At 45.2% G+C, this 26316-nt stretch overlaps 1 protein-coding gene across 2 annotated transcripts in view; it reads right to left on the bottom strand.

The window, feature by feature from the left end:
* Window positions 1–1192: 1192 nt before the first annotated feature.
* Window positions 1193–26316, bottom strand: part of Klb (klotho beta) — a 38547-nt gene continuing 13423 nt past the window's right edge. The window contains exons 2-5 of one of the 2 annotated variants that reach the window (XM_006504204.4): window positions 15690–16194; window positions 12202–12470; window positions 8079–9222; window positions 1193–4841 (exon numbers count right to left, since the gene is read on the bottom strand). In XM_006504204.4, the coding sequence (XP_006504267.1) occupies window positions 4453–4841; window positions 8079–9222; window positions 12202–12470; window positions 15690–16194 (2307 nt within the window). In that variant the 3' untranslated portion in view covers window positions 1193–4452. The remainder of the gene's footprint in view (window positions 4842–8078; window positions 9223–12201; window positions 12471–15689; window positions 16195–26316) is intronic. The other variant, NM_031180.2, reaches the window with a different exon arrangement.

The raw sequence follows: 26316 nt of genomic DNA, 5'->3' as shown, positions 1-26316 counted from the left end.
GTGTGTCTCAGTAGTCTTTATAGAGTTGTAATTCTAGCACAAGCAATGAACCTGTGGTATAGTATAGGATTCTAGATGTAACAGACTTGGTACTTGTGTGAATTACTTCCCTACCCACCTGGGAGTGACTTGTGAATGCTAGGCAAACACATTAGTCCCAGACCTGTAACTTGGAGAAGGAGGTCTCCTCTGATGGCCTCAGGCTCCACCTTGTCTCTACCTACTTGCTGCTTGGATCATAGGCAAGTACCACAACACCCAGATTTTTTTTTTAAGGATTATATGAGTACACTTTAGCTGTACAGATGGTTGTGAGTCTTGATTGTTGGGGATTGAATTTAGGACCTCTGCTCCTCCGGTCAACTCTGCTCACTCAGTCCCTGCTTATTCCAGCCCAAAGATGTGTAAGTATACCGTAGCTGTCTTCAGACAAGCCAGAAGGAGTCAGATCTCCGTGTGGTTGCTGGGATTTGAACTGTGGTCAGTGCTCTTGCCTGCTGAGCTATCTTGCTGTTGACCCAAACTTTAATAGGCTCGAAACAAGTATATTCCTTTATGTGTGCAATTAGTGTCTGTTGCCCTTTTGCCGGTCATGCATTTGAGACATGTCTTCCCCAGGGCTAGGGTACAGGCACTGCCCAATCTAGCTGCCTGTGTCTGAATATATTTCTGGGTGTCCAGAAGAGTTTCCCTGGAGGTAAAATTGTCACCACTTTAGCTGAGAGCTAAACTGCAAGGCAGCACTGTAGTATCCTCCATCTCCAACTCTGCCTTAAATTTAAAAAGGGGAATTAGAATGTCTGGGCTAGTTGAGAGCATTTCCTACTCATTTTCTGGTAACTCATGCCATCAAGGCTCTGGAGACTGTTCAACCCGAAAAGGTCCAGGTTGAGTTTGGCAGGGTGCTTGCCTAGGATTAACAAGGTTCCAGCTAGCAGCCACAGATGTGGCTTGTCCTATCTGTAATTCTAGCCTTGCAGGGGTGGAAGCAGAATAAGAACCAGTGTCAGCTATGTATTTGGCCACTTTGGGAGATAAAGTTGCCAAAATCTGTTGACCTCCAACTAACTTTCAATATAAATTCAGTATAAATGGCATTAATCAGGTTATTTGGTATAGTACTGAAGGTTAAAACCTTTAGACATAGGCACTTCATTTCCCAGAGGTTAAGCAAATACCAGTTAAGGCAATATTTAACAAGAAGTGGGTTTTATTGACTGTAAAATGTGTCACAAGTCTTTTTCTGCAGCTACTCAGATGAGTTAGAACTTTTCCTTGGTATATCACTAGATCATGAGCTAATGATTTTCATACTCCTCCCATCCCCCAAGTGTGGAAGCAAGAAAACATTGGTCTAGGAACTTTACATTTGGGGAAATCAGGGAAGGAGTTGTGAGCTTAGCTTAATGAGAACGCATGGTTAAACAGGAAAGGTTTTAGTTGGGTATCTGGTGGTATATTCCTGTAGCCCCTGCAGTGGAGTTGAGGCAGGAGGGTGAGGAGGTTATCCTGAGATTTTATATATAATGCTTATTCCAGCTTGGGCTGTACAATAGGTGAGACCCTGTCTCACATAACAAAAAGTGACGATTAATAGAAAACTGAACCGGGCATGAAATCCCAGCTCGTAGGCTGAGGCAGAAGAATCATCGCCAGTTCTAGGCTAGCCTGGGCTATGTAGTGACAACCAGGTCAAAAAAAAAAAAAAAGACCTAAACATGGTATTTGAATTAAGAGTTGGTTCTAAGTTCTTTGCCTTCTGCATCTTTGAAGGCTAACATGGAGGTCTATAGAAGTTAATAAAGTGATTTTTAAAACCCCTTTATCAATAGTTTTTCTGGAATGGATTCAAGTAACAAAGAAAAACCTAAGTGAGGATACAGACACCTCAGTGGTTAGGAGCCCTTGTTGCTCTTTGCAGAGGAGTCAGGTTTTAGTCTCACCTCACAGCCATGTGTAACTCCAGTGGGTTCCAGGAGATCTAGTGTACTCTTCTGACCTCCAAAGGTACCAGGTGAACATCCGGATGAATGCAGGCAAAATAGTTTAAGGTTTTTGGTTTTTTTAAAAGCAAAACAAAATTCTCCCTTTTTTTTTTATGTGGCTAACAGTCCAGTTGTTTAGCCAACTATAATGTGTGTCATCCTAAAACCTCAGAACTGCTAAGCTTGGAGAGAGGGCTCAGTGCTGACGAGCACTGGCTGTTTGTATAGAGGACCCAGGTTTAGTTTCCCGTACCCATGTGTTAGCTCACATCCATCTGTAACCCCAGTTACAGGGGATCTGATGCCTTTTCTGGCTTCCAAGGACACACAAGTGGTACATTTATACATGCAAGCTAAACACCCACACACATTTTAAAAAGAACCTGCTATAACTGGAAAGGTGGTGGTTGTGGTAACCAGGAGTAGAAAAACAGATTTGTTGTTAGATTTGGTTAGTCCAATAGCAGCTTTTGTCATTTTTTTCATGTGCTGTCTCTTTGGTTTTGCTTTTAAATTATTGCTGATTCTAAGAATCTTAATACATTGGGACAGTGGTAGTGCATGCCTTTAATCCCAGAATTTGGGAGGCAGAGGCAGGTGGGTTTTTGAGTTCAAGGCCAGCCTGGTCTACAGAGTAAGTTCCAGGACAGCCAGGGCTACACACAAACTCTGTCTTGAAAAACACAAAAAGAATCCTAATTATACCTTAAGTTTGATGTCTCAGGATAGGTAGATCTGAAATACAGTTAAAATCACTTTGACCCTTTAGGGTGGTTCATCACTAAGGCTCTTTATGAAAGAGCCACTGACCTTTGACTAAGTCTAAGTTCCCAGAGAAAGTTGACAGTGACTGGGTAGTGTGGTGACTAGCTCCAGATATTCTACACCTCTGAGCGTGAGGAAGTTAGGAAGCTCTGGGGGACAACGCAGGACTCTGAATAATGGTATGGTCCTTTGACCATTATTGGTAATCCATAGTAACACATCTTTTAAACTTTGCTGAGTGTGCCAAATCTTGTCACCGCAAAAAAAAAAATTTTTTTTTCAGGGTTTAATAGGGGTAATGGCAGTTTATTTTAAAATGGGAATTGCTATGCAGTAAGGCCAAGAGAACAAGATTTGCGTAGATACAAATGTGTCTACTTGTCATTTATCCTGTGGTCTATGTGCATTGCCGTTCTGCCTACATGTATGTCTGTGTGACGGTGTCGGGTCTCTTAGAGCTGGAGTTACAGACAGCTGTGAGCTGCCATGTGGGTGCTGGGAATTGAACCAGGGTCCTTTGGAAGAACAGCTAGTTCTCTTAACTGCTGAGCCATCTTTCCACCCATGAAGCCCCTTTAAAGTCAAAAGTCCACACTGGGCATAGTGGTACACACCTTTACTCCCAGCACTTGGGAGGCAGAGGCAGGTGGATCTGTTGACTTCCAGCCAGCCTGGTCTCTACAGAGCAAGTATTAGGACAGCCAGGGCTACACAGAAAAACCCTGTCTTGAATCCACTCACCCTGCCACAAAATAAAAATAAAAATTACTAGTCCAGTAAGAGAGCTCACAAACTTGGATGTTTAAGAAGTGCCTGGAAAAAAAAATTTTTTTGAGAAAAGCTGACATTGGTGAGGTGGTGAGGTTTTTTTGTTTTTTTGGTTTGGTTTGGTTTGGTTTGGTTTTTGGTTTTTCAAGACAGGGTTTCTCTGTGTAGCCTTGGCTGTCCTGGAACTTACTTTGTAGACCAGGCTGTCCTCGAACTCAGAAATCCACCTGCCTTTGCTTCCCAAGTGCTGGGATTAAAGGCGTGCACATTGGTGAGTTTTATAGCTTATGCTTTAACTACCTATGGACAGGCATGATCTAAAATCCTGTTGTGTTTGTACATTGCATCTGAGGACAACCATGACCTAACCAAACAGAGAATACCTTGTTAGAGGTGACAAGAGTATGTCACTAACTCTCCAGTTTAAATAGTTTTAGCCAGGTATGGTGATGCACACCTTTGATCCCAGTACTCAGAAGGCTGAGGCAGGTGGCCCTTTGTGAGGTTGAGACCAGCCTGGTCTACATAGCAAGTTCCATGACAGCCAGAGCTACATAATAGACCTGCCTCAAATCAACATTGACATCAAAATAGGTTTAAACCACGAAGTCTAAGACAACAAAATTTCACTTTTTAAAATTAATTTCTTGACCATGAATAGTGATTGTTATTTACAGAAGAATGCTAGAGAAAAAGGATGTGAAGTCGTGATTCACACTTCCTGAAGCGATGTTTAGGGTCACGCCCAGAGTTACTGTCAGGGTGTCTTCAGCTCGGAGAACGGACTCACTGATTGTCGGGACCTGAAGGAATTATTTGAACCACACTTCAGAGGCATCGATTGTCTTCACCTTGGTTACAGCTGTCTCTCACATCGTAAGTTACCAGTACATGGAGCCGGAGTGAATCTTGAAACTATGACAGAAATGGCAGTTTAGCTGAAAACTCTGCTGTGGCCTTTCTTCAATGGTATATTTTGTAAGTTCCTTGCTTTCTGGAATTTTCTTCTCTTTTGATGATGAAAAACGGTGATGGATAGCAGTACAGCCAGAGTGGAGATGAAGCAGCAACCGAAGAAGATGAGTGGTTTCTTCTCCACGAGAAATGAGCAAATGGTGCAGTCTGTGTCTTCCGCAGGCTGACCACACGCAGGACTTCTGTTCTCAGCGGGGAGGCCACTGCTGCTGATCAGCTTGCTGTAAAACTGGACAGAGGACTTAGCTCTGAAGTCAGAGGTGAAAAATCCAAATCTAGGCTTAGATTTCTCTTCAGTCAGTTTGAATGCATAGTAGCCTTTGATTTTGACCTTGTCAATGAGATATGCTGAAAGAAAGAAACACTGTTGATCACAAATGGATAGTAAAGTATCTTTGAATAAAAATTAGGAGGGGCACCCTCTCACAGGCAAAGGGGAGGAGGGATTGGTGAAGAAGTCTTGGAGGGGGGGGGGGACTGGGAAGCAGGGTAACATTTGGAATATAAATAAATAAATAAAAATTTAAAATTTAGTTTTCTGGGGCTGGAGAAATGGCTCAGTGGTTAAGAGCACTGACTGTTCTTCCAGAGGTCCTGAGTTCAAGTCCCAGCAACCACATGGTGTCTCACAACCATCTGTAATGGGATCCAATGCCCTCTTCTGGTGTGTCTGAAGACCGCTACAGTGTGTTCATGTAAATAAAATAAAATCTCTTTTAAAATTTAGTTTTCATTGAAACTAAGATCATGTAAATAAAAAAGTTATGAAGTCATGATTCTCATTGAAGATTCTGTTTTGGAAACGTGTACTCCAGGCTGGCCTCTAACTCCCTATGTAAGCTGAAGTTGACGACTAACTTCTGATCTTCCTGTCACTGCCTCCAGAGTACTGGAATTACATGCTTTTGCCACTATGCCCGGCTTATTCATCTTAGGCATTTGCCCAGGGCTTTGTGAATGCAGGATAAAGACTCTACCAACTATGTCCCTAGTCCTTCTTAGTTGATTTTAATCTCCACAACACAGTGGTTTTCAACCTTCCTAATGTTGTAAACCTCTTAATTCCTCATGTTGTGGTGAAACCACCACCCCTATAAAATTATTTTGTTACTTCATAGCTAATTTTACTACTGTTATGAATAATATTGTAAATCTCTGATATGCAACCTTATGAAAAGATCGCTTGACCCCCAAGGGGGTCTAAACCCCCAGATTGAGAGCTGCTGCCACAATATTTTCATATACTGGGCAATCTACTCTAAGGAAGTAATTAGAAATGAATTTCTCACCGGGCGTGGTGGCGCACCCCTTTAATCCCAGCAGTTGGGAGGCAGAGGCAGGTGGATTTCTGAGTTCAAGGCCAGCCTGGTCTACAAAGTGAGTTCCAGGACAGCCAAGGCTACACAGAGAAAATCACAAATCCTGTCTTGAAAAATCCACAAAAAAAAAAAAAAAAAAAAAAAAAAGAATTTCGCTATAGACATAAGTATTTCAGTGAGGTGTTATTTCTACCTAAAGGATGGTTGAATGTATGAAGGTGTGTGTGTATGTGTGTGTGTGGAGGGGAGTCATGGAGGTAGTAGTGATGTTTGTTTGTTTTTTTTCAGACAGGGTCTCTCTGTGTAGTCCTGGCTTTCCTGGAACTCACTCAGTAGACCAGGTTGGCCTTGAACTCGTGGAGCTCATTCTGCCTCTGCCTCCTGAGTGCTGGCATTCTGGGATTTGAACTCAGGGTCTTTGGAAGAGCAGTCAGTGCTCTTACCTGCTGAGCCACCTCACCAGCCCCCCATGGCCTAGATTTATAATGTCACCACTTGGAAGGCAGACGCAGGATAGAGGTCAGCTCAGGATACTACTTAGACCCTGTCTAAAGAAACATTAACGATGAAAGTAAAAATTTTAAAAATTCAGTTAGACATGATTGTACACACACCTTTAGTCCCATCACTCAGAAGGCAGAGGCTGGTGGATCTCCGTGAGTTCAAGGCCAGCCTGGTCTACATAGCAAGCTTCAAAACAGGACGACATAGAGAGATTTGGTCTCAAACAAACAAACAAAACAAAACATTTTAAATTCAACAATAAAGGCCTGTCTTGAAAGAAAGAAAATCAATTACGTGGTTGCTTAGCACACATAAAGCCCTGAGTTTGAACCCCAGCATCACAAAGCCAAAGTTGGTGAGCCGGGATGTAGGTAAGTGGTGGAGTGTGTTTGTTAGTATGCATAAGGCCCTAGGTTAAATTCCCAGCTCCACCAAAAAAAAAAAAAAAAAAAAAAAGAAAAGTTATGGGGATGTAACTTTTTAGTACAGCCAAATGGAACCTGGGCTCAACTCCCCAAACAAAAAGTTGTAGGCAAAAGGGTAATAGCCTTAGCTCAACTGTATTAGCAATATCTAGGAAGCTCACTGGAAATCTTCCAAAAGGGATGGTACTTTTCTCGGGAAGTGAGGTTTCCCAGGGGGTGGGGTGGGGGGAATGCTTTGCAATTTTTCCATGAGATTATGGCACTTTATAAAAGTCCAGATGTGGTGGCCTACATTTATTTATTTATTAACATTTTATTTATTTATTTATTTAATGTATATGAGTACACTGTAGCTGTACAGAGATAGTTGTGAGCCTTCATGTGGTTGTTGGGAATTGATTTTTTGTTTTTGGTTTTTGGTTTTTGGTTTTTGAGACAGGGTTTCTCTGTATAGCCCTGGCTGTCCTGGAACTCACTCTGTAGACCAGGCTGGCTTCAAACTCAGAAATCCGCCTGCCTCAGCCTCCAGCCTCCAAGTACTGGGAGTAAAGGTGTGTGCCACCACACCTGGCTGGGATTTGAATTTTTAGGACCACTGCTTGCTCTGGTGAATCCCCGCTCGCTCAGTCCCTGCTCGTTCCAGCCCAAAGATTTATTTTTTTTATTATACATAAGTACCCTGTAGCTGACTTCAGACACACCAGAAGAGGGCGTCAGATCTCATTATGGGTAGTTGTGAGCCACCATGTGGTTTCTGGGATTTGAACTCAGGGTCTTCAGAAGAGCAGTCAGTGCTCTTACCTGCTGAGCCACCTCTCCAGCCCCCATGGCCTAGATTTATAATGTCACCACTTGGAAGGCAGACGCAGGATAGAGGTCAGCTCAGGGTTACTACTTAGACCCTGTCTAAAGAAACAGTGATGAAAGTAAAAATTAAAAAATCAGTTAGACATGATTGTACACACACCTTTAGTCCCATCACTCAGAAGGCAGAGGCTGGTGGATCTCCGTGAGTTCAAGGCCAGCCTGGTCTACATAGCAAGCTTCAAGACAGGACGACATAGAGAGATTTGGTCTCAAACAAACAAACAAAACAAAACATTTTAAATTCAATAATAAAGGCCTATTTTAAGGAAGAAATCCAATGGACAGAAGTGGGGGGCCACAAATCTTCAGTCGGTGGTGAGTTGTTTGTTGTTTCTCAGAAATCTGCCTGTCTCTGCCTCCCAAGTGCTGGGATTAAAGGCGTGCACCACCACTGCCCAGTTTATGCCTAGATTTTCATTGCCGTCAAGTTTATATACCTCTCCCACTTCTCTGTATGCCCCAAACCTCACCTTTCAGAGCCTCCTGGACATACTTCTCCAAGTAGTACTTTCGGATCTGATCATCCTCTAGAGCCAGGTCATCGATGCCATTGGCTGTGATGTAGATATCCCTGTCTCTGTAGTTCCTCCGGATCCACGCAAGGAGCTTGCGCACTCCCCAGGGTGTTACAGCCAGGCGGCTGGGCGAGCTTAGGCGGGTGATGTCCTGCAGGAACTGGACGTCCCTGTCTGCAACTGAGCGGTTGGTGTTCAGCTGCTTGTGTATCACGAACCTCGTAGTGAAGTGGTTCAGTGCGTAGAAGTCGACGGTACCCTTCACCAGCCTGCTCTCCTTCGCGGTGAAGCGCGGCAGGACTGAGCTAGACAGCCCTCGCTGGTTCTTGGAGGCGATGTATTCCTTCATAACCGATGGATAGTCGCCAGTCTTGAAGAGCGGATCTGCAAACCAGGCGATCTCAAACTGGAGGAAGCGCTCGGCTGCCTTCCAGTGTGAATCCACAAAGGGGTTGGCAGGTTCTGCCCAGTCGCAATGTAAGGACAGCGACACAGCCCCATGCTGGACCGGCCTATACTGCCTATCATAGAGGTGCCAGACCTGGGCATGGGCGATCATCAGGTTGTGGGCTGCACGGTAGGTGTCATTACTCGTGCGGTTGTACATGTCACTCAGCCTGTTAGGCTCATTGATGGTGATCCAGAGCTTCACCAAGTCCCCCAACTCCCGGAAGCACAGCTCAGCGTAGTCCTGGAAGGCCTTGGCTGTGTTCATGTTTAGCCACCCCCCACTGCTCAGAAGTGGCAGGGGGAGGCCGAGATGGGAGTGGGTTGGGTGGTACAACGTCACCATGGGGAAGACGCCCAGCTTCAGTCCTTCGCTCACCACACACCTATAGTACCTTAACACTTGTCTGTTAACTTTGGACAGATTGCCAGTGGGAAGGATAGAGGTCCAGTCCAGAGCAAACTGGTAGTGGGTGACTTTCATTTTTGCCAACATTTCAACTCGTTTTTTGATGCTCACATAATCTGTGCACTGGGATGGTCTTGTTTTCAGCCTTACCCCTTCCACTCGGTAGAGCAATCTGTTGCCAGTGACATTCCACACATACAGGTGAGGATCGGTAAACTGCGGGGAGGAGACCGTAAACTCGGGCTGTGGGAGACAAAGGCACCCAGGTAAATCAAGTGTGGCTACTGGTATTTCCTAATCAGTCAGACTGGAAGAGCTGAGCCTCACTGAAGCCTCTTACTACAAGGTAAATGATAACTTTGCCCTTCATAATGGTCTCTGTAGCCAGGCAGTGGTGGCGCATGCCTTTAATTCCAGCATTTGGGAGGCAGAGGCAGGCGGATTTCTGAGTTCGACGCCAGCCTGGTCTACAGAGTGAGTTCCAGGACAGCCAGGGCTCTACAGAGAAACCCTGTCTTGAAAAACAAACAAACAAAAACATAATGGTCTCTGTATTCAGGATGTTTTGCTCATAATATGGGAGAAAGGACTATCCCTAGAGTCTCCAGGGAGACTGGGAAATACCGGGAGGGAACCACACACGGGGAAGGAAGACCAGTTGTTTGAGAAAAGCCTAATAAGCCATTTTCCAGCTCACATGACCTAAAAATCCAGGTTATAACACATCTCCTGTAACAGTTCAAATGCGTCAGGAAATTGGCTTCGTGTCCTCAGTGGAAGGCAATATGAAAGGACGGATTCTCAGCCCTGTCATAAGCTGATGATGACACAGGTGAAATGAAATGAGGCTGTAAAGGAGTCACTGAGCACCATGAGCACTTAGAGAAGGCCGGCTGACAGGCCGTCCCTGACAGTGGCTGAGGGAGCGGGGTGAGAGCCCAGAGTAGTGGTGCATGCCTACCCTATAATCTCAGGAGGCTGAGGTAGTAGGACTGCTCGTTTGAGGCCAGCCTGGGGTGGGCAGCAGATCTCCTAACCAATCTAAAAAATAAAATGGAGGAAGAAGGCCTAAGAACATCACACTTTTGTGCAGTGTCTCTTCCGTGGTGTGTCTGTGAGCACAGCGCTTGCTCCGCAGGAAGACTATAGAATGTTCTCTCTGTGCAAGGAGCTTCGGTTATGAGGGGGGAAGAGTGAACTGAGCCCAAATCCTGAAGGTTTATTACCCTTTTGATTTCCCTGGCTTTCCACCTTGGAGAGTCATGGACTTTTTTTTTTTTTTAACTTTTCCTTTCATTTTTCTTTCTCCCTCTTTTTGGGGTAGGGGTGGGGGTGGGGGTGGGTGGTAGGTGGCTACAGCTCAGGCTAACCCTAAACCTAATAAGTACCTAAGGATTACCCGGAACTCCGGCTTCTCTTTTGCCTTCTTCCCAAGCACTGGGGTTACAGGTGTATGTCAGTACCCCCACTTAATGCAACACTGAGGATCAAACCCAGGCCCCCTGTGAGCTAGGCAGCCGCTGTACCAACTAAAGTACAGCCTCAGCCCCACATTTTCCTCTTTGAGTTTGGGCTACACAACCATATGGGGATGGTTGTGTGTCTCCCGCTTCCCAGGTGCAGTCTAAGGACGAGAGAGCCACTCTGGGAAGCCCATGTCTCAACTGGAAACCACTGTACAAAGGGTGACTTGGATTCAGCTCCAGACAGCCAGGGGTACACAGAGAAACCTTGTCTCAAAAAAAAAAAAATAAGATAAAGTAGAAGGAAACAAAAGACTTAAGAAAAACACTTCCAAATTCAAGATTAATTAGAGCAAGAAAAAATTCCGTACTTGTGCTAAAGCTCTTTCCCCACCCGGGGAGTGAATTTAAATGCACCTGGAAAACTAATAATTAACCTTTGGTAAATATTTTCCCTCTAATTGTTTTTTCATGTGTCATCTTTCGCAGTCTAATTACAAAGCCATATTACTGCCCAGTTGCCATCTGCCAACTGGTAATCTAGAACATTAAACTCAGAGAGCATTGGTCACGTGAGCTTGAAGTTTAGCCCATGTAAAATGAATTACTTGAGCTGTCTTCCCAGCCTAGACCAGCTCCAGTGTTTTGAAAAGTTCAGAGCATCCCAGTATTGTTGAAAAGATGTTTACAAAAGGGCATTTTGCCACAAAACAAGGCAAGATCAAACAAAATGCACTGTGCGTTACAACCCTCCAGAAAACACTAGTTGCAGACAATGCATGCGATTATCTGGGAGAGAGACCACATAAAGATGCACCCCCAAATGGAAGAGGGCCATTAGGAGGAATATAAGGGATACAATGTGGAGGTAAAAAAAAGATCAAAGTGTATCTTATACACATATGATGTGCTGATAGTGAAACACACTATTCTGTATAATAAAAGCCAGTGGATTCTCCGGGTAGGCCTTTAATCCTAGCACTCGGGAGATCTCTGTGAGTTTGAGGCCAGCCTGGTCTACAAGAGAGAGTTCCAGGGTAGCTAAGACTACACAGAGAAACCCTGTCTTGAAAAAACCTAACTAAACAGATAGTGGATTCGGGTGGGGGAGATGACTCAGAGGGGGAAGCATTTACTCAGAAGCTTCGAGACCTGAGTTCAATCCCTCAAACCCAAAAAAGGTAGAGGGAAATAACTAACTCCACAGTTTGTCCTCTAACCTCTGCATGGACTGCAATATGCACCACATATGCAAACACACAGGGTTGGAGGCATGGCAGTTAAGAACGTTGAATAGTCTTTCATAGTATCTGTGTGAAAGGCACACACACAGACACAGACACAGACACACACACACACACACACACACAAGCACACACATATCCCTAATCCTAGGACATCCAATGCACTCTTCTGGCCTCTGTGGTCACCAGGCAGACAGACATATATGCAGGCAAAGCATCTGTGATGGTTTGAATAAAAATGGCCTCCATTGGTTCATAGGGCGACCTCTCTAGCACCGTGTCTGCCTGCATGCTGCCATGCTTCTCACCATGCTGATGAGTTGTGAACCAGCCCCAATTGAAGACCCCAGACTTGCTGTGGTCATGATGTTTCTTCACAGCAACAGAACAATGACTAAGATATCCTTACATGTATTTTACACTTGTAAAAACATACTGTAAAACAAAACAAAACAAAAAACCATACTGTATACTATCTCCCCTGGTGCGTGGTTAATTCAGCTGTAGCCACTTACCTTAAGAACAGACTCAGTGACTCCCCAAGAGAAATCACAGGGGAACCGACCCTTCATGTCTGGCGTGGACTCTTTCAAAGGGAAGCCGTTGTCTTGTATGATCTGCTTGTAGTAATGAGCCGAGGACTTGGGTTTCCTCTCTTTCTGCTCACTGTTAAAGTCCACATAAAACAGCCCTCGTCGGGTCGTATAGGCATCCTGCCACTCAAAGCCATCCAGGAGAGTCCAGGCCGTATAACCAAACACGCGGATTTCATCAAATTTTATTGCTGCACAGAGAAAAGGAAGCAGCGATTTTCAGAGGACTAAAACATTCTAGTTCGTTTACAAAGTGCCAGGACACAGCACATTACAAAAGTAACTCTTTTCCTAAATATCAAGCATTTTATATCAAACCACAAATTATTGATTTGGGGCCAGCAAAATAGCTGCATCTGTAAAGGCACCTACTATGAAGCTTGACAAAGTTGAGTCAGAGGCCTGCATGGTACAAGGGGACCAAGTGTCAAAAGTTGTCCTCTGACTTCCACATGCGCCCTACACTCAAAAGAAATAAACAGTACGCACTCCCTACCCTGGTGAGTGATAGTTGGAAGATCTCATTAAAACATTCTTCCTGATAGTTACACGTTTTTAATCACATTGTTTAGCAGGGTATGACGGATGGTATATGCCTTTAATTTCAACACTCAGGAAGCAGAGGTAGGCAGATCTCTGAGTTCAAGTTTGGCTTGGTCAACATATTGAGTTCCAGGTCATCCAGAGCTACATAGTGTGACCCCATCTCAAAAATTTAAAAAGTGGGATGAGGTGATATTTAGTGCGCAGATCTGTGTCCTGGGGCTCGGCAGTTCCAGAGCCTTTTGGGATATAGATGTTGACTGGCGACCCAGAGTTTCTCATTCCGAGTTTGGGCTAGTTCCTGTCTGTGTACTACTGTCTGTTCTGTGAAATTGTCCTCCAGGGACTGAAAATACCAGCTCTCAGGACGTCACAGCAAATGCAGGCGGAAGGCATGGAAGTGGTGTGAGAGGTGGCTGGGCTGAAGGGCAACAGGCCCAGGCCAGGTCCTGCTGCATCTTGGGGCAGGAGCTGTTGGGCAAGGTGCAGAGCCTCAGTTACCTCATCTGCAAAGGAAAATATCGGGAAGGATGTTCTCTAAGGGCTTTCTCAGCTTTCAAACTCTGAGTGGGAGCCAGGTGTAGCAGTGTACGACTTTGATCCCAGCACTCTGCAGACAGAGGCAGGCAGATCTCTGTGAGTTCAAGGCCAACCTGGTCTACAGTAAAAACTGAAATTAGCCCTGAATCATTTAAAAATTTTTATTATTTTAATTTTATTTCCCATGCAGGAGTGTTTTTGCCTGCATGTTTATCTGTGAGCTCTCTCTGTGTCTGTATCCAGGGAGGCCTGATAAAGCGTATTCAGAAGAACTTCAGTTACAGACAGTCGTGAGCTGCCATGTGGGTGGTTAGAGTTAGTGTGCCAGGAATTGAACCTGGGACCTCTGTAAGAGCAGGCGGTGCTTGGTGCTCTCAACTGCTGAGCCATCTCCCTATCCCCCACTTGAACCATTTTTCTTAAAACAAACAAACAACAACAACAGCAACGCCCTTTTATTCCCCTCAGAGAGATGCCTCATCACTGCATTTTGCCATCTAATTATCATTAACATTGTTTTTCTAAAAGGTAGAAAATCCAGAGGCTGGAGAGATGGCTCAGTGGTGAAGAGCACTGTCTGCTCTTTCAGGGGGCTTGAGATCCTCAGCAACTACGTGGTAGCTTGCAACCATCTATAATGAGATTTGATAGCCTGGCAGTGGTGGCACATGCCTTTAATCCCAGCACTCGGGAGGCAGAGGCAGGCGGATTTCTGAGTTCGAGGCCAGCTTGGTCTACGGAGTGAGTTCCAGGACAGCCAGGGCTACACAGAGAAACCCTGTCTCGAGGAAAAAAAGAAAAAAAAAAAAAAAAAAAAAGAAAGAAAAATCCTTCCTTGAAAGAAAGGTTGAAAACCATGACAAGAAATTTCAAAATGACAAATGTGTTTCAGCAAGTCGTGGTTCTGGTTTCCCAGTAGTGTGGTGTTATGAAGAAGGGTGGAACAGGTAAACCCCTTTGTCCAAGTGAAAGACATTTGACCCAAGGGCCTGTATATATTATCATATGAGCCACCCTTCCTTCAGGTTCATGTAGTTGGGTGTGGCTGCGTTCTAAGCTGTTCCTTTTTGCAGAGCCAGGTGGGTGGGGAGACTGGGAGAGGGACTTGCTCTTTCTAAAATCTCCTCTGAAATATCTTTCCTGCAGGAGCTGGGATTTCTCTCCACATTTAGGACTTATTTATTTAAGTTATATTTTATGTATTGTGGTGAAGGAAGTGTGTGTGGGAGGTGACCATGTATGTGTGTGTGTATGTGTGTGTGGTACCTGTGTGGGGGTGAGTATGTGTGGGGCATGTGTGTGTGTGTGGTGGATGTGTGTGTCTGTGTAAATGCATATGTGTGGTGAGTGTGTGTATGTGTGGTGTATGTGTTTGTGTGTGTGGCACATGTGTGTGCATGTGTGATGCCTCTGTGTGGATGAGTTCATGTCTCAGCGCATGTGTGAGGCCATCTTGCTGAAGTCACTTCCGTCTTTCCATCATGTGAGCCCCAGGATTGAACTCAGGGTCTGGCTTGTGGCAAGTGCCTTTTCTGGCTGAGCCATCTCACCAGTCCTGCACCCACCTGTTTTATTCGGGTGCTGGGGGTCAAACTCAGGACCTCTTGCTTGCATAGCAAGTAATTTGCCCACCGAGTCATCTCCCCAGCCTTAGGACTTCTCAAGGGAACTGCACAGCTGGAGAAAGATCCAGAGGAGTCAGGTAGAAGGGAGCCCAGCTCTGCTGGGGTCACAGCATGAGCTATGACGTCATGGTTGCCATCAGCCTGTGGGTGTCACTGCCTGAGTAGTGAATGAGGTGACCTTGGGGAGACAGAAATCTCCAAGAGCAGAAACGGCTCAGCTTTGTCTTAGACCTTTCTTTGTTCACGCATGTCGAGATGAAAGAATCATGATTCCAATAAATCACCCTTGATGAAAAACTTTAAATATATCTCCACAGGGAGAAGTAGCTCAAAGCTAACCTGGGTTACATGGAACCCTTTCCCTCACAAAACACATTTCAGTCAACAGTGAACAATACAAAACCCAACAGCAATAATCAACCAACCAACCAACCAACCAACCAACCAACCAACAAAGGACAAACCCTAAGGGGGGATCAGAGAAATGTCTCAGCACTTACCAAAGCTTGCAGCTCTTCCTGACCCTGAATTTGGTCCCTAGCACAAACATCAGTGGCTCACAACTGCCCGAAACTCCAGCTCCAGGTTACCAGGTGCATTATTGTGTCCTCTAAGAGCGCTGACACGCACGAAGCATACACTCACACAAGCAAACATAAACACACACATTTTTTTTTTAAATTGAGCCAAAGCATAGCCAACCTTGAAGAACCTGGTTTAGGAAATTCTTCATCATGTAGATGGCCGTGGTGTCCTCTGTCTTTATATAGCTATCTGTGAACCAGCCGTTCTCCGAAATCAAGATTTGAGGGTCATCGTATTCCAGTTTAATCCAGTTCAGCACCTGCCTTAAGTTGAGTGATACATTTTGTCCCATTTTCACCACGGTGTTTGAGGGCCTGAAGTTGTTGGGCCCGAAGGAAAAGGCAAAGAAATCAGCCGTGCCCCTCACCTCCTCCTTCTCTGCCTCAGAGAACTCGGGGATCATGGCGCCCGTCTTCATGAACTCAGGGTAGTCGCCGTCCCCGTGGATGGGGTTGGCGAACCATCCAAGCACAGAGGACATGGAGTGCTGGCAGTTGATCACGTCCTCCATGTTGTCTGTTCTGTTTGGCTCTATCCAATGGGACCCCAAGGTGATGGAGAGCCAACCCTTCTGATGAGGGCGGAAGTTTTTGTCGTAGTTATGCCACACTTTCGAATGTGCCTGGTGGGAAAGAAAATATCATCGGTCTTCACTGTGTTTAATCCCTGAGGTCGTAACATGATTAGCAAATCCTGGACAATTGAAAAAAAAAACTTGATTACATTTACTTGTGTGTGTGTGTGCGTGCATGCGTGTTTGCATGCGCATGCCAAGACAAACATATTCGGGCTAGAACTGGTTTTCTCCTTCCGCCCTGTGGTTCCTAGAAGAACAAACTGAGGTCATCAGATTTGGCAGCAAGTGCATTTACCCACTGAGCCATTTTAGATGGCCCCAACACCCAGGTTTGTGTGTGTGTGTGTGTGTGTGTGTGTGTGTGTGTGTGTGTGTTTTCATGAGCTCTGCAGATTAAATTTAAGTCCTCAAGTTGTGTGGAAGCACTCCTGCTGACCAAGCTATCTCCTCAGCCCCCCTCCCTTTGGCCCTGATGTAGAAGTCAAGGACAGCTGCATATTCTGTAAAAGGGTAACTGACCAGGAATCGAATCCGGTGTGGTGAGGATAAGCTTCATTAACTCTGTAAAAGACTTTAAAACAATGCCTGACCTAGGTTAAGATTTACGTCAGTCTCAGCTGCTATAGTTGCGATTATTTTACATTTCCAGGTATGGTCTCTTAGAGCAGAACCTGTAGTTGTTGTCCGAGCACTTAATATCTGGCTCATCCTGCCCACAAGAGGCTGAAACATCGGCTTATTACCAGGCTCTAAGGAAGGTCTTTCTTGGAAAAGACGAGAATGAGGTGTTTGAAAGAGAAACACGGGAAATTAAAAAAATAAAACAAGCCGGGCATGGTGGCACACGCCTTTAATCCCAGGACTCGGGAGGCAGAGGTAGGCGGATTTCTGAGTTCGAGGCCAGTCGTGTCTACAAAGTGAGTTCCAGGACAGCCAGGGCTACACAGAGAAACCCTGCCTTGATACCCCCCCCCCCAAAAAAAAAAAGAAAAAAGGAAAAAAAATACCTAAAATCCAGAAGTGTGGTCCAGTGAGCCATGAGCTAAAGGAGAAGGAACCCAAAGAGACTCAATGCAGGTTCTAGACAGGAAGTGCTCAAAGCTGCTTCTATATTCTGGCCCTCATGAGCATCATGGCCACTGTGCTTCTCCACAGGATTTGACTTGCTTCTTCTAAGACAGGGTCTCTCTCATATAGCCAGAGGTTGGCTTAGAACTTGATATATAGCAGAGGGTTATGACCTTGAACTTCTGATCCTCTGGCCTTTACCTTCAGAGTACCAGGATCACCTTGCTTGGTTTGTGGGGTGCTGGGGGGGGGGTTGATCTGAGGGCTTTCTGTTCATTGGTGTTTTGCCTGCATGTCTGTCTGTGGGAGGATGCCAGATGCCCCTGGAACTGTAGTTACAGACAGGTCTGAGCTGCCGTGTGGGTGCTGGGGACTGAAACTGAGTTCTCTGGAAGAGTAGCCAGCACTCCTAAGTACCGAGCCACTTCTCCAGCCGCATCCCAGGGAAGTTTTCTAGAGGAAAACGTATTGAGGTATTACCTCAGCATCTCACTCAGCAGCCCCGCCCCTTTCGCTCTCTGTTTCCATTGCAGGATGCTGGAACAATTTAGCACCAAAATGTCCAAATCACCCCAAGATTTCCTTTCTTTTGAGACAAGGACTCTCGATGTACCCCAGGCTAGCCTCCAAACCACAGTCCTCCTATTCCAAGCTCCCAAGTACTGGAGTTACAGGTATGGACTGCCACATGCAACTTCAGGGATCAATTTAATTTTTTTATTAGATATTTTCTCATTTACATTTCAAATGCTATCCCCAAAGCCCCGATACCCTCCCCCCACCCTGCTCCCCAACCCACCCACTCCTGCTTCCTGGCCCTAGCATTCCCCTGTACTGGGGCATATGATCTTCGAAAGACCAAGGCTCTCTCCTCCCATTGATGGCAGACTAGGTCATCCTCTGCTACATATGCAACTAGAGACACAGCTCTGGAGGTACTGGTTAGTTTATCTTTTTGTTCCTCCTATAGGGTTGCAGACCCCTTCAGCTCCTTGGGTAATTTAATTTTAATATCACTTAATTAGTTCATTTGAGACAGAGTTTTACTATGTAGCTTTGGCTGTCCCAGAGCTCACTATGTAGACTGTGCTGGCCTTGGATTCACAGGGATCTGCCTGCCTCTGTTGCCACTGGAATTAATGGCATGTGACACCAAGCCCAAGGATCTTTTTTGTTTTTGTTTTTGTCTTTTGTTTTTTGGAGACAGGGTTTCTCTGTGTAGCCCTGGCTGTCCTGGAACTCACTCTGTAGACCAGGCTGGCCTCGAACTCAGAAATCCAGAAATCTACCTGCCTCTGCCTCCCAAGTGCTGGGATTAAAACCTGGGCCCAAGGATCTTACTGCTGCTTTCATCTCAGAGAAGTGCTTGAGCCTCCAGGCAGAGGTTGTGTTTCTACGAGGAGCCAGCAGAGACCAGAGCAGGCTGCCTGCCTTAAATGGTCCCAGCCACCGTCTCTCTGAGTTCATTGGTGCATCTGCCTTTTGTGTCTGGAAAATGCTGTTTATTCTCTTTAAACTGTCTACAAATTCCTTGGCTTCCTCATCTGCAGAGATCCCTGACTCCTGAGCTGGGGGAGGGCATGTAGCATAAAGTCATCCCATTCTGGACGGAGCACTCCAAAGTCTGCCACTCTCTACCTTGTCGACTTGTGTCTCTGCGTTAGTTACCATGAACCCGCAGAGACTCACCTGAACAAGATCAAACCAGACATGGAGGAGAGGGAGTGGAGGCAAAAGTCCCATCCCTAGTGAAGAAGCAATTCGTAAATAACAAATGCTAAGAGGAGGGAAACCTTCTTGGATGACACTGGCTATGGAGTGACACTAGCTATGTCAAGCTCACTTCTGGGCAGGCCCCATGAGCCAACTCTTGGTTTTTGCACTGAATGCTTTTTAGTGGATTGTTTTGTTTCTGTTTTTTGTTTTGTTTTGTTTTTTGTTTTGTTTTTTTGAGAGGAAAAGAACACGAACAGAGACGCCTCCCCTCTCAGATGGGGAAGAAATATTAAAATATACTATCTAAGTGAAATTATCGAAGAATAGAAGAACGGAAGCCCTTTCTTCCTGAGCTCCTCTGAGGCTGGAATCACCGGGGGAAGCTTTGAGGGGTGCTTTCTTTATAGCTGTGAATTGTAGACCCACCAGGAGACATTCCCGGCTTACTGTAGTCACTCAGCCCCTGGACAAGTCTAGTGCTTTTTATCCTTAGACAGCAGAGCCATCAATGACTGCCTTCAGGATTGTACACAGCAGACGTGGACACTAGAGAGCACCACACAAGCATGGCAGTTGAGCCATAAGTGAGTCACCTCATTCACAGGATTGCCGACAGTGTGGTAGATCAGTGTGTGACCCACCTTGAACAGAAATTAACCAGAGCCGAGACTGGTGGCGGAGACCTGCAATCCCAGCACTTGGGAGCTAGAGGCAGGAGGATCAGGAATCCTAGGTTGGCCTGGGCTAACATGAAGTAAGGAACCAACTCCTGAAAGGTTTCTCCTGATCTCACATGTGCATTGTAGTATACACAATCCCCTCTCCCGATAAATGAATGAATGAAAGGATAGATACATAAATAAATGGTTTTAGAAAACTAACAGAAATTAACCAGCCAGATAGGGAAGAACATGGAGGTGAGTGTCTTCAAAATAGCTCTCTATTGACTCAGTGATTAGAGGAAAGATGCCTTCAGTTGTGATAAATTCTTGGTCACATCAGCATTAAAACAGGAATCGGGGCGGCTTAGAAGGCAATAGGTTTGCACTTTTGCAACCCATTTGCAATCTGGGTTTCTAAATACTCGGTGTGCACGTGCAGCCGTAGCCCAAGGTGACCTTCGTGCTTCCCCTGTCTCTTGCCCGGTCGTTGCTGTTTGCTTAGGCTATCACACTATCTCAGGTTATCTTTGCTCTGGACGAAAGGCAAAGATGCTTCTTGTTAGAGAACATGGGGGCAGCCCTCTCTGTGTACTTGTGGTTATGATTTGACTCTGTGGCCAAATAACAGGGAAAAAGTTTTGCCCTGAGATGGTCCGTTTGACCTGAATCTTACAGATGTGTGGATGGGTGATACTCAGAAGGATCTGCTGGGACAGCGAAAAGTGACTGCAGCCAGGACCCCGCCAACTTGCATAACCTCCTATGGTTTCCCAAGGTTACTTTCTATCTTGTCCAAAGCCATCTTCCTTTGGAATGACTGATTAAAGGGTGTGTCAACCTTTGTTCTTTAGACTCCCTGGCTTGACAAGAACCTCGCAGCCTTCTCTTTTTGAATCAGCTCTTGGGACTTAATACCCTTGAGGGACAGTAAGGCTCCCAACCTCTCATCCTTACTCAGGTCCCTCCCGTGTCCAACAGGCTGATTGCTTTGAGTCCCTCAGAAGCCCAGACTAAAGGGTGGACAAACTTGAAGGATGATAGGAAGCAAGTAAGATCATTAAAACAGAGATGAAGAAGTTAGGGGTCAGGATGACACGGAGAGACAGTGGTGCAAAGGCTGGCTTGACGGCAAGTGATGGTGTTTGAGAGCACCAAGGGACCGGTGACCATTTGAAAAGTTAATTTTCTACCTGTTGGAGATGCTGGAGGGGGGCGGAATGGGAGGGAGGAGGTGGGGGATGGATAGGTATAATCAGGATAGTTTGCCTGCAGGCATGAAACTGAAGAAATAAATAAAAGACATTCAATTTTCCAGGGACAGGGGTGAGATTGTTGCATTCCTTTAATCCCAGCACTTGGGAGGGAAAGACTGGTGGATCTCTGTGAGTTCAAGGCCAACCTCATATATGTAGAGAGTTCCAGGTGAGCCAGACCTATATAGTGTGACCCTGCCACAAAATACTACTACTACTACTACTACTACTACTACTACTGGAAAGTTGATTTTCCAAATCTAACAGATTTTAGTCACATACATATTGGTTAAAATATCATCTTGTTATTTGTAAGTTTGTTGGTTGTTTAAGCTATTGAGTAGAGAACAAAATAAAAAACTTATATTTTACTTTAAAATATCCTAGTCACCATCCATGGTAGCACACACTTGTAATCTCAGCTCTCTGCAGGCTTGAGGCAGGGGCATGAATGTAAATTTGAGGCCAGTTTGGGCTACATAATGAGTTCTGGCTTGGTCTGGCTATGTATTGAGGTCCTAGCCAAAGGAACCAAAGAATAAGCAAGCAAACAAAAGTCTCCATAGCATAACAAAAGGTTTTCATATTTTTGTGTTCCCATCTACTTTTTGAAAGGTATTGACGTCAGTTGAAACATTTTCCATGGTGTAGTCTTGATAATTGTCCTAAGACTGATTGAGGACATATGACTTCCTTGGTCAGCACTGTATGTTGATAGAAATCAGCTTGTTTTGCTTAAGGTTGTTTTTTTTTTGTTTGTTTGTTTGGTTTTTTTTAAACCTGTCATAAGTAAGGCTGTAGTAACTGGCTTTGAATTTGTAGCATTTAATTTATTTGAATTCTTTTCTGTCAGTAACAAGAACACATTGACTATTTTTAATTTTAAAAAATTACTTGTAGCTGGGCAGTAGTGGCACACACCTTTAGTTTCAGCATTCATGAGCCAGAAACAGGCGGATTTCTGAGTTTGAGGCCAGCCTGGTCTACAGAGTGAATTCCAGGACAGCCAGGGCTGCATAAAGAAACCTTACTGAATCTCCTCCCCGCCCCAAAAGGCACATTTATTGGAATTAGAGAGATGGCTCAGAGGTTAAGCACACGCACCCACTGCCTGTTCTTCTAAAGGACTCAGATTTGATTCCCAGCATCCGTATACATCCACATACATTCATAGACATCTACAACTTCACTTCAGGGGATCTGATCTTCTGGCACCAGACAGGCACGTGGTATATAGATATCCATGCAGGTAAAATACCAAATACATATAAAGTAAAATGAAAAAAAGGCATTTATGTATATATGTATGTATGTATACATGTGTGTGTATGTATGTGTGTGTGTGCAAGTACACTTGTGTGTGTAGGTGCCTAAGTGTGTGCATGCATAAGTACAGGGATCAGAGTGTGTGCATAAGTACATGGATCAGAGTGTGTGCATAAGTACATGGATCAGAGTGTGTGCATGCATAAGTACATGGATCAGAGTGTGTGTGTGCATAAGTACATGGATCAGAGTGTGTGCATGCATAAGTACATGGATCAGAGTGTGTGCATGCATAAGTACATGGATCAGAGGACAACTTCTGCAGCCCATTCTCTTCTCCTATGGTTTGGGTCCTGAGGATTGAACTCAGGTCATCAGGCTTAGCGAAAATGCCTTTACTCACTGAGCCCTGGGAAGCATATTTCTAAGAATGGCTTTGAATGCCTCCCACCACAACCACATACACATTTGTGGCAGACATGCAGCTTGATCTTCATGTGGGTCCCCTAACAACTGGAGTGAGGGTTGTCTTTGACTCTGTTGCCTGACATTGGGTCCCCTTCCTCTGGACTGCCTGGATGGGCCTCAGTGGGAGAGGATGTGCTTGGGGAAATGACCCTGGTTTTGAATGAAAGAGATCTGGGCTCTGCTTCTGCTTCTGCTGAGGCTTATGACCTTGGCCAACGGTTTCTCTCTTAGAGTCCTCACTTGCTTCCCTCAGGATTGTGAGCTGGAATTAAACACCCGGAGAGCTATGGCGAAGCAGACAGAGGGCTGTAGATAGCCCAAATTTGGTTGAGGGCTTTCCCTAGAATTCAAGAAACCCTCGAATCAACCCTCCGCAGGCATACACCCATGTGCTGGCACATCTAGAATCCCAACAGCACTCAGGAGGAGGAGAAGGAGGAGGAGGAGGAGGAGAGCAGGAGGAGGAGGAGGAGGAGGAGGAGCAGGAGCAGGAGGAGGAGGAGGAGTTGGCCAAGTCTGTAGGATCTGAAACTTAATATCAACTTTGGCTACATAGTGAGTTTCAGGCCAGGCTAGAACTCTGGGTCAAAACAAACAAACCAGGAAAGAACAAGGAGGAAATAACTCCCTGGTTACCCCTGAGTGCTGTGATTACAGGTATGTGGCACTATGGCCACGCCTAGCAATTCTATCATCCTGGAAGGACAGTACCACTTTTCTTATTTTGCCTCTATGTGTTTCTGGAATTCGGAACTCTTTAGAAAGCTCATAGAGGACCCGCCGGCAAATCCTCCCACCCCAAATTGGAAAGCCACATGTTTGTCCAAGTGCCTAGCACAGCACGTGCTGATGGGGAAACCCCTGTGCCTCTTTCCTAGAACGAGTAATGCTGGCATTAGACATTTTCCTTAGTGGTGGCAGAGGCTGCATAAATCCCTCAGGGCACCCGGCATTGATTCTTCCCTGGAAGATGAAGTTCTTTACACTACCATCAATGTCAGGCATGATGGACAGGGATGTGGTGCCTGCACAGCGCCACCTCAAATGAGGAAAAGTGCAGGTTCCTAGGGGCAACTGTCTTTCACCAGCACATAAAATAGTGGTGACATTCAGAACAGGGGAAATGTAATAATATAAAAAACAAGAACACATTTCTAGCACCAAATGTTCCAGGTACCTCATTCCTGCATGCTTTCTCATTCATTCATTCATTCATTCATTCAATTCTCTCTCTCTCTCTCTCTCTCTCTCTCTCTCTCTCTCTCTCTCTCTCTCTCTCTCTCTGTATGTGTGCACATGTTTTACATATGTGAGAGCCCGGCTGTGTGTGAGTTCATGTGCGTGTGTGTCTCAGAGGTCACAGATATGACTTGCTGGCCAGCTTGCTCTGACAGTCCCTTGTTTCTCTCTTCACTTGGGTCTGGAGATCTGAACCCCAGTCCTTCCACTCCGTATGTTTCTGTAGCAAGTGCTTTAACCATTTAGCTGTCTTCCTGCCCCTGCTCTCCCATTTAAACTCAATTTAAGTCCTACGAAGCAGGCACTGTCACCCCTATTTTAGGGGCCAGGAAAACGGGGAATGGAGAAATTAGGTACCCTGCCTCATTCACTGAATGAATCAAGCCAAGGCTGTCTTACTTCAGTTCTTGGCTGCTGCCTAACTTTAGAGAATATATTTGTTTTGTTTTGTTGAGAAAGGGTCTCTTCATATAGCTTTGGCTGGCCTGGAACTCACAGAGATCCACCTCCTTTTGCCTCTTGGTTCTGGGACTAATTGCATGCCCCACCTTGCCTGACAATGAATATTTATTTTTAGAATGTAAGGCACCATTGTAGACATTTAGAGAAAAGGTGAGCAGCCCAGGCCTTGCCTTCAGGGCAGCTCTGGCAGTTAACGGAAATAAGTATCATAGTAGGATATATACGCTAGCATCTTTCCAGTGTGTTTGAAGAACCGAATCAAACTGAGGACCGAGGGCTGGAGATGTGCTCAGTGGCTACAGTGCTTGCCTTGCTTGAACAAAGGCCTGGGATTGGTCTCTAGTTCTACACAACCCAGCATGGGAAAGCCAGGGGATTCAAAGTTCAAGGTCAGTATTGGCTACACAGTGAGTTCCAAGAAATTGGGGAACAGTAGACATGTCTTAAATGGAAAAACAAACAAACAAACCAACTGTGGTGGCTAGTGAGATGCTTGGCTCATGGGAAGTGACACTGTTAGAAGGTGTGGCCTTGGAAGAAGTTGGTCACCGTGGGGGTGGGCTTTGAGGTCCTATACTCAATCTCTGCCCAGTGTGGGATAGTTTCCTTTTGTCTCTACCTTTGGATCAGTCAGCTCCTTCTAGAGCACCGTGTCTGCCTAGAGGCTGCCATGCTTCCCACCATGATGATAATGAACTGAATCTCTGGAACTGTAAGCCAGCCCCAATTAGATGTTGCCTTGGTCATGGTATCTCTTCACAGCAATATAACCCTAACTAAGATACAAACAAACAAACAAACAAATAAATATATGGCTAGGTAGATAGATAGACAGATAAGTGAGTGACTGAATGAATGAATGAATGAGTGAAAGAATGAATGAGTGAGTGAGTGAAGCCAGCTGTGGTGGCATACATCTTTCACCCCAACACTCTGTCAGGAGAGTCTCCATTAGTTTGAGGCCAGCCTGGTCTACAGTAGTGTGAGATCTTGTCTCAAAATAAATACATACATACATACATAAATACATAAACACAAACAAACAATACTAAAATAAAAGTAACAAATTAAATGTACAAAACCTTTTGGACATTGACCAAGCTGCTGTGTTTTGGGTATGGGGCCAAGGGGTAAAGAGACAAGAGACCGGTGTCTCTAACTCATTGTGTTTCAGTGCAGTTTGGTTCACCAATAAAATATATTGTATTTATAGTTTGAAAAAGTCCAGAGATGACACTTGGTAGCTCTCAGAGACTGAGCTACCAACCAAAGTGCATACTCGGGCTGGACCATAGGGCTGCCTTGTCCAGCAGTGGGAGACACTGCACCTAACCCTGAGAGACTTGATATGCCTGGGTGGGAGGTATGGCGGGGGGGGGGGGGGAGATACAGGTGGGAGGGCCCACTCTTTCAGGAGAAGGGGAGAGAGGATGGGGGGAGAGACTCTGGGAGGGGGGGCAGTGTTTGGGATGTAAATAAATAAATAAATAAATAATTAATTAAATAAATAAAAATTTTAAAAAATTAAAAGAAAGAAAAAAGTCCAGAGAACCAGGCTTAGGGCCTACACATGTAATCCCAGCAGGGTCACCCGGGAGGATCTTCTCTTAGAGGGCAGCTTGGCTTAGCAAGTGCCTATTTTAAAAGATAAATACATAAGAATTTTAAAAGTCAAGAGAACAGTTAGAAACAGTTTCCGTTAGGGAGTCGGAATGACTTTCTATGTCATTGTTCCTGCAGATTTCCCAAACGTCTACAAATCTCAAGAGGAAAATAAAAATGTACTGAATGTAAATATTAAGCTCAATTATTCTGGATTCTATTGCGCATGGGAAGAGTTTTATACCCAGTGATACCATGTTGGTGTTCAACCTATGGCAAAGGGGGAGGCTTTGACGCACACTGGATTAACATGAAAGCGGATCAGGTAACAGTAAACGCTGGCCTCTATTTAAGATTTAGGCTATAAACGCTGGTTAAGATAGGCAGGGGCTGGGGAGATGGCTCAGCAGTTAGGAGCACTGACTGCTCTT

The sequence above is a fragment of the Mus musculus genome, chromosome 5 (assembly GCF_000001635.26).
Source record: "Mus musculus strain C57BL/6J chromosome 5, GRCm38.p6 C57BL/6J".
Classification (NCBI taxonomy): domain Eukaryota; kingdom Metazoa; phylum Chordata; class Mammalia; order Rodentia; family Muridae; genus Mus; species Mus musculus.
Note: the sequence above shows the minus strand (reverse complement) of the source record. Positions and strands in the feature narration are given on the sequence as shown.